Genomic DNA, 12,539 nt, shown 5'->3' on the forward strand with positions numbered 1-12,539 from the left:
AATAAAGCTTTGGTCATTTCTGGTTTTGTTCTGCCATGGGCTAAGCTGACACAGATATATCTTATCTAGTTACCAAATATATCCTGCTTTGTAGCTGAAGCAGTAAATAATCATTGACTATAATCTTACTGACAAGCTAGATTTTTGTAACCAAAATTATTTTTCTCCTTCCTTTTTCCAGGTGGGAAAAAAAGAAACAAAAGAAGGGTATAAAAAACAACACAATCAGAGACATTTCCTCCAATTTGCATTAAGATGGAAACCTTTTGCTTCTGGGTGTCCTTGTGGGTGGTGCTGGTTGGCTGTGTAATCAGTGATAATCCTGAGAGCTACGGTACAAATCTAAGCACTCGTGTGGACAATTTCACCACTTTTCGTGGGACAGAGCTCAGCTTTCTGGTTACCACTCATCGACCCATGAACTTGGCCCTACCCAGCAATGGCTCAACGCACAACTACTGCCCACAGCAGACGAAGATTACTTATGTTTTCAAGTACATTAACACTGTGATATCTTGTACTATCTTCATCGTGGGAATGGTGGGCAATGCCACTCTGCTGAGGATCATTTACCAGAACAAGTGTATGAGGAATGGCCCCAACGCGCTGATAGCCAGCCTTGCCCTTGGAGACCTTATCTATGTGGTCATTGATCTCCCTATCAATGTATTTAAGGTAGGAAGTAACCACAAATGCTCTGCAGGTTTCAATACATGCTCTGATTCCACAGTAAGAGAGTGCTGCAGAGCATTCTGACCTTCGGGAGTTTACTCTCTGTTTTTACTGACAGCAGTTTCTGCTAAATGGCAACTTAGCGGCATTTTACAGTTTTATTATTTGTTCAATGTTACACTTCTTTTCTAACTTAATTGTTACCCAAAGAGTATTTCAGGGATGACTCTTCAAAGTCATGGTCTTTCATGAATGGGATTCTTATGCCAGCCCTGAGCTTGCTGACGTGGATGGGCAATCTAGGGCAAGATCACTTGATTTTTATGAGATTCAGGGTGAGACTTACCAAGCCCCGAAAGTACCTCAATTAAATATATCTTCAGTGGCAGTTACCTTCTCAATGTGATGCTGTCCAGAAACCCGATATCCACAGTATGGCTGCAGATAAAAAGCACCTATTTTATTTTGACTGTCTGGACTGATGTTTGGAGCCAAAGGGCATGCTGGCTTTCCCTGGTTATCTGGGTGACTTAGAGATAATGGGGTCCACGTGATAGCAGGCCAGTGTTGACCTCATTGAGTGAAATTACTAAAACCATTTAAAACAGGCATTAGTTTACTGTTGCCTCCTTCATTTCTTTAGTTTACATTTATGGAGTACCAACTGCATGCCTGCACTTGAGTTGAGCAATAAGATCCAAAGATAAATTAGACAAAGTTAAGTGCCTGAGTGGGGAAGGAAGATAGCCAAGCCACTGCTCTGTGGTCACCTTGCTTTTGGGGCTAGTTAGTCCCCAAACAAACTAAAGCCAAAAGGAATTAGACATTCACTATTTGGTCTAATGGTTGTGAGGGGAAAATTGCTGCAAGAATGCAATTGAACTAAAATTCTAATGAAATTACATGATCTATGCAAGATATTATGGAGTGTCTTGATTCTAAGCCCAGGAAAACACTTTCTTAGCCTTTATCTTTTTCTTCTATGTATTATCCATAGAAATGAAACTTTTCTGAACAATAATATTCTGAAATATGACCTTAAAAAGCAAGTTTTGTCAATTGAAGACACGTTAAATTTTAACTAGAATGGTAGCCTTTGAGTTTCCAATAGATAAACTGCAGCAAAGTTATACTAGCATACCAGAAAAATCAGTGGTCTAACAATAAAGATGAAAATAATGGTCATAGTTTTGAACACTACAAATAAAAAAAATTTCAAAATTACTGCAGTATACTCTTTGCAAAATTGGGGAAATTAGACAACAAATAATAATTTTAGAAAATCATATACCATCTCTTCCCACAGAATAGCCTGAATACATGTGTTTTCTACTTGAACCTAAAATGGGATTTTAGAACTGAACAATGACGCAAAATTGAAAAGCCGTAATTAACTTAAAATGTTTAGCATATGCTACAGAACTTTAAATAATTTTTTTCTTTAAAAGGTTACTTATTTTCTCTTTATGAAAGATGATATGTATCTTTCATATCATCTGACTTTCTCATGATATAGTTCTTTAATAATAGATTTGAAAATATTGATAAGACTCATGCAAATTGTGACTTTTGAGCAGTAACGGTGTGGAGTATTAAACATTGATTATTCATACTTCTATATCAGTTAAACCAACCCAGTATGGCTCAGGGAAATAATTAACCATCTCTGAATGAATAATTTGAGCACGTGCAAAGCAGCTTCTTGGCAGACCAATACCTGCAACTGCTGGGAAGGTGACCTTCCTTATTGCTTTGCGTTTACACCTGCCAATCACCAGACTAAACTTCTTTTTATTCCATAGCAACATTTTAAGTCACATCAGCTGGAATGTCTCTAAATTTGTTGAAAATTAAACACACACACACACACACACACACACAAAACACCTTTGTTTTACATTCATATAATAATGAATAAAACTAACACATCCTTACAATAAGCACATTCTTACCTGACTAAATGGCTCATACCTCTTGGGTATCCAATACAGAAGGCCCTCCATATCCACGGGTTCCACATCAGCAGATTCAACCAACTGCAAATTTAAAATATTCAGGAAAAAAAGTTATGTTGTTGCTGATGCAACTATGTAGTTAGGCCTACAATGGGTCTGTACTGAACATATACAGACTTTTTTGTTGTTGTCATTATTCCCTAAAGAATACAGTATAGCAACTATTTTCATAGCATTTACATTGTATTAGGTGTAACAAGTAACCTCGATATGATTTAAAGTATACAGGAAGATGTACATTGGTTATATGCAAATACTATGCCATTTTATGAAAGTGAATTGAGCATCCAATAATTTAGGTATTCACGGGAGTCCTAGAACCAATCCCCAGCAGATACTGAGGGATGGCTTCACTTTTTGTACCTATTGTAGTTCAAAATAATGTAGACTGTTTGGCTGTCGAGTTTTTACATCTCAGGAGAACATTTGTGTAATTCCTGTTTTTCTAAAGTTCATGTAATGAGTCATTGAACCAACATTACTTTTAGAAAGTGAACCTTTTGGGTTAAACAAAAATACTCTTCAGTCGTTTCAATTTTTTTCCTGAGGAAAGGAGAAAAGCATTGGAGTGAGCTAACTAGCCTCACACTATTTGGAGGTTATTTCTACATCCTTCTCTCAATCCTCTTCTCTAGGCTAGGGGACCATCAGATCTCCCCGCTTCTCTGACTTCTGCCCCCGGGTAGCCAAGAGAAAGCCTTCCAAGGCCCTCGTGCCTTTCCCCACAGCTGCCTCCTGCTGTAAGATTTGGACACTGTGGAGTCTCACATATCAGTCCTAGGATTCCTCTAACCATGCCAAGCTACTTCTGCACTTCAGGGCAAAGTAGCAGCTGTCCTCCTCACTGTACCCTTGTGTTTATGGCCCTATGTGACATGAAAATCATGCATGGACTTGGAGAGCATTCTATTAGAAGGATGCATGGAACTTCTTTCTCTCCCCCGTGATTGGAAGAACTAGGTGGAAAGAAGAATGGTTGAAAGTGTCTGCTGTGCACTTCAAAGACAGATGAGTTTTCAAATCGCACAGGTCAATGTGTTTCACAGGGCTATCAATTGCCTTATACTCAGTTCTAAGGTGTCTCCAGGCAGAGAACATCGCACTGAGTCACATCTGAGTCAGCGTAAGTGGAAGTCAACTGCGTGAAGGTTGTGTTTCTGGGAAAGGTAGACTTGCTGATTACACTGCAGTGATGTTACAAGTGAGACAGTGTTCTTTCTATTCACATTTTATTCCCTTTCTCTCACTGTGAAAGAGATTTTACTGCAAGTGTTTCCTCTGTGAATGTGATGAAAAACACAACTGAAAAGCAGTGTGGCAATGTCAGGCACCCGTGCTGTTTCTGATGTCATTATCCTGTTCAGCTAGTGCTGGTGGCTCCGGATGGTCTCTGGGCTTGGAAGGGGGGCGCACTCCACACAATTTCTAAAAGTTTCCAACATATCTCCGTATCTGCAAGGTTTCGTCCCTCCAGTCTATACTGGACTTTGCTTCTACTTATTGTGTGTCACTCTGCTCAGAAACACCCAGGAGCTCTCATGTTTAGTAGTCAAGGCCATCCCCATTCTCGCCATACTTTACCTAATTCAAGCCATACTACCTACCTGCTTCCCCAAACGCATGCTCAGCTCTTGTTGGAATGCCATCACTATCCCTAAGTAACATTCTCAGAGAGGCTGGGTATAGTCACCAAATTGCTACTGCTGAGACATTTACAGATCCTAAACTGAAAAACGAGTTGGGTCTGGAGTTATATTTGTTGCATTGATTAAAAATAAACCAACACGTGGGAAGAAATGCCTCTGACCTTAGCTTGCACTCGCATATACACAGCCACATTACATTAACTGGTGATAAAGTCAGGCATTCTGAGACACTGAAATGTAAAGTAGAAGGAACCTAAGAAGCAAATAAATGTCAGCTACCTTCTTCGTGTTCAAGCATAAAAGGATTTTCAAAATGGCAACGTTGAAGTAAAGCTGTTATTAAGTTTATCAAAGGATTATTCTATCTAAATTTTAATTGTTCAAAAAACATATCACTAATTTCAAGAAAAGCCTAAGAAGAACAGGAGGGAGGAAGTGAAAGGAATTAGGGGACACTCTCAAATACTCACTATAGCCTAAACTGATGATGGATTCAACTTGTCACAAAATTACATTATCTGATATCCTGAATTTTCAAGAAATGCAAAAGCTTACCCATATAAATTAATCTATATATAAAATATTTGCATTCATTATAATGGCAAAGCAATTAAGATATATCTGTGTTTAGGGACCAAAGGTAACCTCCAGTTACTAAATGGCAATATAGATTAGAAGTATAGAATTTAATAATTGTATTCTTTAATGATTCATGAGATTTTATGTATGCCATGGAGTGTTGTCTATAGGGAGTGGGTTATTATTTTGGATAGAATGGAAACCCTAAAAGTGATGTCCGGGCATGGGTGGGCCAGGGCTTGGACCATGTGCTTTCAGGATAACAGCTCATCCATATGTGTAGAGAGATATGCCCATAAACCACTGTACCTCACCTGGCCTATTAAATAGAAACAGGAATGTGAGGAAATACACGTGAGAGAAGTAGAGTGGAGAGGATTAGGGTGGTTGCCACGGGAAGTGGAAAGAAGTGTAGTCCGATGACCTGACATAGAAATTTCTGACATGTATAGCAAACAGTTAGAACCAGAGATGTCATAGATAATACTGTAGATGAATGATGTCTCCAGTTAACACGCAGGGCAAAGCAGATCAGGGAGAACAAGCTAAACAGCCTGTGAGAACATCCACTAACTGACTGTTGATTCCCAATTGGGTCCATTCTGAGCAACCACCTCTCATTGAGGGTAGCAGTGAAAAATAAACAGATACAATTTCTGTATGAAATGATCAGGAATATTTTGCAATGGAAAGTCAAGGCTCCCAATATGTTGCTCTGGCAGAGAATCTGAGAAATGTGGAAACCAGAGACGCTCACACAGAGCCAGTTATCTCCATATTCACACAGCCTTTGACATCTTGTGCAACTGGGATCCATCCTGTCCGGGCAGCCATACAAAAGTTTCTCAACACATCAAATCATATAGGCAATTTCTGTCTCCAAAGAAAAAATTGCCACAACTTATAGATTCTATGCCTCAAACACAGTAGTTGTTCAATAAATGCTTATTGATATGATTTGATTTGCTTAGGGTCATTACTGTTAAAATCAATTTCTAGTCAGATTTCTCTGTGATTTTTAAAATAATGGTAATAATGATCCTGATAATTTGTCAGAGGGATTCCTCATGTATGGACAAGGCACAGGATACTATCGGTGGTTTGCAATGCTATTCCTCCAAGTTGATTAAATTACCCACCAAATTGCATGCATGGGAAGGGTATTGTTTTTTGTGTTTTTTTTTTATTTATCACCAAGCAAATAAAACAGACCTTTCTCATGTACTCCAGTGCTGTAATCACAAAATTAGGTATAGACACCGTACTCCCTGAATTTTAAGAGAGAAAATATGTCCCTTGACCAAGATCTCTGCCCTTTGTTGATACAATGCCTCCCAGCTAGAAAATGTGCAAGTAGAGAGTTCGGCCCCGCCTCCTCTCCGGGACCTCTGCCTTCACACTTCTCTGCCTCTATCTACCCCAGCTAACCTGGCCGATCTGAGAATCCCAAGATGATTCTTCTACCTGCAATATTTCTCCCTCATGCCCCCGCTGGCTTACTCCACTTTATTCTTCAGATCACTACTTAAACACCTCTTTGTCTGGCCCAGACTGAGTTAGTGCCTTTCCCCTCTCTCGCAAAACACCCTCTATTAACCCTGTAATAGCATTTAACATGCACTCGATTGTGTTTGCCAGCTCACTTGCCTGTCTGCCCCACTAGACTGCACGTCCCCTGAGGCGAGCTGCCAGTATTTATCACTGTACCTCCTGCATCCAGCAGGGTGCCCAACACTAAAACTACGTGATGGATGAGTCAAATAAGAAAATGTACTATCGTTGCCTCAATAAGAATGTTTTACTCGCAGGCAATCCCAGATCTAAAGGCAGACTTCCTTTTTGAATTTGTTGAATTCCTACTTTTCTTCTGCATCCCAGGAATGTCTCAGGGTCCATATGTCTGCGTGCAAAGCAGAGCCACACATAACAACAGGATCGGTTTCCCCCTTTCCGTTTGTCTTTAGAGGTCAAGAGTTCTTTTCCTATGGGTCAGGCTTTATGTCGTTTAGTTTCCTCTCTCCAGTACACATAACCAAGTGAACGGTTCTTTCCAAGATTCCTGTGCACGATGCATTCTTTGAGCATAGCTGTGACGGTGGTTATGACTGTGATTAGGAATATCAAAATGAACATTCACATCACCAAAGATTTTATTTGTTCTTTAGAGACTGGGAAATAGGTTGATTTTCTGGCATTGCTGAGACAGGCTCGTGACAAAAGCTCGTTATGCTAACTAGGTGATTTAAGAATAGATTGTACATATAAAATGACAGCACGATAAATCTATTACCCAATTTGCTGTGATAAGGAAGTTGCTGTCTGCAAAGCCTTCAGAACCCTCTCCAACTCTACCTCCCCTTCTGACTTCTCGTTTCCTGTGTCTGGGAACCTCGTTGCTTTCTCTCATGGTCATGTTAAGTAATTATTCTCATGTGAGGTTGCTCTGCTAACCCTCAGCATTTGGCTCACAGCACAGTTATCCCCATTTCTGATGGGGGATGGAAGCCGCCCATAGCTGCAAGATTGTTCCCATGGCTGAAGTGGGAGGAATGGTTTCGGTCCTGTCCCCATTAGGAAGGTGTTGAGACATAAAAAAAGCATCATTCCTGATGATATTCCCCCATCAAACAGTTCAGCTCATGAAAGAGTTTGCTGTATTCCAAATTGAACATAAAATAGTGATGCATAAAAGTTTTACTTTGAGAAAGGAATTTTCACATGGCACACAGTGTGTGTGTGAATGTTGTACGGATTCCAGCCTTCTGATCAATAAAACCAGACGTTCTGGCCATTTGATGCTGAGATATTTCTATAGTGTCTTTAGCTTATGAGCTACCAGGATGTCACTGTTATCTCTTTATAATACAAAGTTTACACAGTTAGTATGAGGAGAGTGCAAGCTAAAAGGAAAGACGGTGAGGAATCAAGTTTACTGCCTCTGAAGTTGATTCTAAGACTAGAGCGATTAAATAAGGAATGCTCTAAGAAGTTCTGTCAAAATAAATGTGATAGGCTGCCAGAAACTCTACGACTGCCTTCTCGATCTGCCGTAGTCTCCCAAGAGTTAGAGTAAGTGCTTTCTGTAGCTACAATTTTATTTCTAACTAGGACTTGTCTTTCTTGGAAGAAACCTTTCCTATATTATCAAATTAAGAGTTGAAATTAAATTCAGTAATAGAACTGAATGTAAGAATCATTCAGTGTTAATTTTTGGTAACCTTATTTTTTTACAAAACGACATACTATAAAATGTTTATTTAAATTTGGAAAGTTTTAAGTCCCCACTGTACCTAGCCTCAGGAAGCAGAAATCAAGTGTACCCTCAGAAAGATTTAATCTTACTCTTGGATGTGCAAAATTAAGGTTACTTTTTAGAATTTAAACCTCTCTGAGAGTTTTATTGACTTTTTTTTTCCCATCACAACTTTTAAAACAACTTACTTGGAGACTAGTGTCAATGATGGAAGCTAGTCAAATCATACTTCTCATAGCACTTATCCTAAACATGGGAGTCCTATTATTTTAGATCAAATTTTATACTAGAAAGTAATGGGGATGGCAGCTGATTGGTCATTTGATTACTAAGTTACAGCCAGTATTTCTTGGCTACATGTTCTTCATTTATTCATTCAGTAAATACTTATTGAGCTCCTGCTATATACCAGTCTTTGGGGGGGAAGCAGTGAACAAAACCAGACAAACAAACATCCTTGCCACTTGGAGCTTACATTCTAGTGGAAGGACAAGACAATAAGCAAGTTAAATAAGTAAATATTGGAGATAAGTGCTAAGGAGAAACGCAAAACAGGGAAGGAGAATAGGAAGAAGGGGGAAAGGATATTAGTTTTAGAGTGGGTGGCTGAAAATACAAGGTGAAAGTTGAGGAAAAACTTAAAAGAGATAAAGGAGCAAACCATGCCACTAGCTAAGTGACAGCATGCCAGCCAAGGAGGAAACGGCAAGTGCAAAGACCCTGAGGCAGGCGTGTGCCTATAAAGAACGGCAGGGAGGCCATGGCAGTGAATGGAAGGGAGAGAGTGGTACCAGGTGAGGTCACAGGGATAGGAGGGTAGGGAAGGAAACGAGTGGAGGCAGATAACTTGGGGCCTAATAATAGGGTGACCATATAGCTTATTGTCCAAACCAGGATACTTTTGAGAGCGAAAGGAGACACTATCAATAATTACATCTGGACAGCAGGCATAGGCGAAGACTGTCCTAGATGACCCAGGAAACACGGTCACCCTACTTTACACCTTTATAAAGCCTTTAGCTTTTTCCTTTGAGAGAGATAGGAAGCTTTTAGAAGGTTATGAGCAGATGAATGACGTGATCTGGTTTAAATTGTAACAAGAACATTCTGGATACTACGTTGACAAACATTTCCTAAATTAAGGAAAAAAATATGCAATCTTAAAATGTTATTTACACCAATATATAACATAAGAATAATATTACCTAAGGCTTAATTAGTGTTTACTCTGTGTCTCATTCATTTGAGCCTCACAACAAACCTATGATTCACTACTACTGTCTGAATTCCAAAATAAAGAAACTGAGGCACATTGTTTAAGGAATTTCCTCAAGGTTAGACAGCTAGCAAGTGGCGGAGCCAGGATTTGGATCCAGTTTGATGTCAGAGGCCCTGCTGTTAGCTGAGCTGCCACTCCACTCCTCCCCCACATACCTCATCAGGCAAACTTCATCGTTATCGAAATGGCATCCCTAGTACAGAACTATATTTTCAAAGACTATGTTCAAAGATGAAAGTCATCCCTTTTTCTCTCCTCCATTAAATCCAACAGCTTCTTTAGTTCCTTGTTTAAAACAGAAGTAACCTATTACAGAGGAAAATGTGTATGATACAGAGGTTGCTCTCTAGAATCGCATTTATGCTACAAGTCTTGCAGATTGCATGCGGACATCTGGTAGACAGATTTGTTTGTATTCTATACTCCTTGTCATGTTGGTGAAATCAACTGACATAAAGGAGCCAGCAAATCAAAAAAAATAAATAAACTGGAAAGAAAGGTTGAGTTCTTTCATGGACTGATTGCCTAGACACACATATCGACTCATCTGCTCAGAGGAACACCGTTTGCTGAACTGGTATCCCCAGGTATTACTGGAAAGGCGAGGCATTTGTCTGTGGACATGATACAGAAAATGAGTGTCTGTGGCTAGCACAGTTACAGTTGGGGTTGGAAACATCAGATTTTATTTGTGAAGCTAAAGGTTACATTTCTAGACCTTCCTTTCTAGGAGTTTACCCGATGCACAGGAATGTGAAAGCATACAAGATGACATTTGGGACTATGTCTTAACTGGTATTTTAAAAGAAGCTAGAAATCCTCAATTAAAAAAGAAAATTGCACATAAAGTATACTTTTAATGAAATGGTCCCATTAAATTTACAACAATTTCAATAAGGAACCCTATTAATAGCCCATGTTTAAAAAGCAACATGTAAAGCAAATAATATTGAACATGTTCAAAATGTCCAAAATCACTACCTGTCAAAATATGAAAGGTAATGGACACACATCTCTGCCAAATATTGAATAATACACTATGCCCATCCCACATGAGCTTTGTCAGATAAAGCAATTCTGTAGAATTTCTGTACAAAACAAACAAACAAACAAACAAAAAACTGACCACTATGAACTTTTAGCTTAATTTCACAAAATGAAATGTCTTGGTATCATTTACGTCATAAATGTTGTGTTTCTCTACATATTTTCATTGTTTCTGCAAATTTTTATTTTCTTATAGAAGCTAAGCCTATGAAAATTAAACAGATTAGTGTGACTTCATTTAAAAGCCCTAATACTTTGTAAACTTTTTAAACATTGTATTGAAGTATAATATACACACAGAAAAATGTACATACATGTTAGCTCTGTGAGTTTTCACAAAATGAACACACCTAGGTAACGGGGATCAAAAAACAATACACTTGCTCCCAAAAGTCCTCAGTCACTAACCACTCTTACTCGCAAGGTAACTGCCTACCTAACTGCTAATGGCATGGATTTGTTGGCCTATTTTTGCATTTTATATAAATATATATGAATAGAATTATATACTTTTCTGTCTGGCTTCTTTTGCTCAAGTTTGTGAGAGTAACCCATGTTATGTTTATTTGTGGCTCATTCATTCTCATGATTCTGTAGTACTTCACTGTCTGAATATGCCACAATTTCTTATTCATTCTACCATCAGCAGGCATTGAAGTAGTCCAGTTTTGAGCTAATATGAATAGTGCAACTGTGGAAATTCTCATATGCATCTTTCTGTTGCAAATATATGCTGAAGAAAAAAAAATATATATATATATATGAAAAGTAGGACAGTTAATTTTGCAAACGTTCCAATGTGTAAATGCATGATGAAAGTTCGCGAACTTAATTGTTGGACGTTCATATACACATATATACATATATAAGACCCACATATGTATAGAGTATAAAATATATATGTAATACTTATATATACCTATATGCTAAATGTATAATTTTAATATAAATCTTAATCATAATTCTTTTATATTTTAATCAGTAATTTTGGAGAATTATACCAGGGCATGGTACAATCTGAGGAACTAGTTAGAGTTTCCTAGACAGAATTTGTTTTCTAATTGTAAAAGCTCTAAAGAGCTATGTGGACTGCATATGAACTTTGTTCATTATACTTCCTCTTTGCCTTTCAAGCAAACCCATTAATGCCTCCAAAAAACGATCATCCCCAAATCAACTCACACCTTTACTAAGCTTCCATAGAAAACACAAAGAAATCTAAGATAACCATGCCTTTGAGTTGCTCACATTCTATTTGAAGATACAAGCATATATTCAATCAAGTTAACACAAGTTTCAGATTGTTTTGCTGAAATTTTTGAAACCACTAAACACACACACAAAAATAACATTTTGAATATGAAACACCTATTAACATTCTCTTTAAAAACAGAGAAACTGTCATCTCTCTTTCTCCCAAAGTAATATAAACAGCTAAAACAAAATTAAGCTCAAGAGATACAGAAATAAAATTAGGTTTCAGCATTTTTCCATCACTGCTATAGTAAATGGTCATTTATTTTAAAACTTGAAAACACACCATGAAACATAGATTAAGAAGCACTGATTAAGACAGTAAATGTTATGAGAATTAAAGTTGGTTTGATGGAATTTTCCAGACAATCTCTCTGAGATTATTTTTGTCAAATGCCATCATACATTGGGTGTGCCAGCTGCTAGGTAAAACTTTTATGTTGAGTTGTAATTTGGTTACATCATACTAAGACAAGATTGTTAAAGGAAGATTGTTATGGAAATTGACCAAATTGTAGCATAGGAAGACGGAGCTAAAAGAAAATCCCTCTTAATATCAAGAAAATTTTGCACTATAGCATCCCTAATAAAAATTTTTATTTATCAGAACCACGGACCAGGTTTTAAATAGAAATAGCTTACAATGCAAATAACACACCTTCCCGAGAAGGCATTCAAAGTGGTGTGAAATGTGTGGGCACTGGCATTTGCCGTCTTATGAATATGTGTTGAAACTTACAAGATTTGTTGAAACTTTTCCTGCTTTTGTTCTGGGGAAATAGTTTCACAGTAAT

The 12,539-nt window shown here is 38.0% G+C and overlaps 1 protein-coding gene across 1 annotated transcript in view; it reads left to right on the forward strand.

The window, feature by feature from the left end:
- The window catches only part of EDNRA (endothelin receptor type A), a 49,930-nt gene that overhangs the window by 4,033 nt on the left and 33,358 nt on the right, over positions 1-12,539 (forward strand). The window contains exon 2 of the mRNA XM_019661362.1: positions 182-675. Within this exon, the coding sequence (XP_019516907.1) occupies positions 256-675 (420 nt within the window). The 5' untranslated portion in view covers positions 182-255. The remainder of the gene's footprint in view (positions 1-181; positions 676-12,539) is intronic.

The sequence above is a fragment of the Hipposideros armiger genome, unplaced genomic scaffold (genome assembly GCF_001890085.2).
Source record: "Hipposideros armiger isolate ML-2016 unplaced genomic scaffold, ASM189008v1 scaffold_346, whole genome shotgun sequence".
Taxonomy (NCBI): domain Eukaryota; kingdom Metazoa; phylum Chordata; class Mammalia; order Chiroptera; family Hipposideridae; genus Hipposideros; species Hipposideros armiger.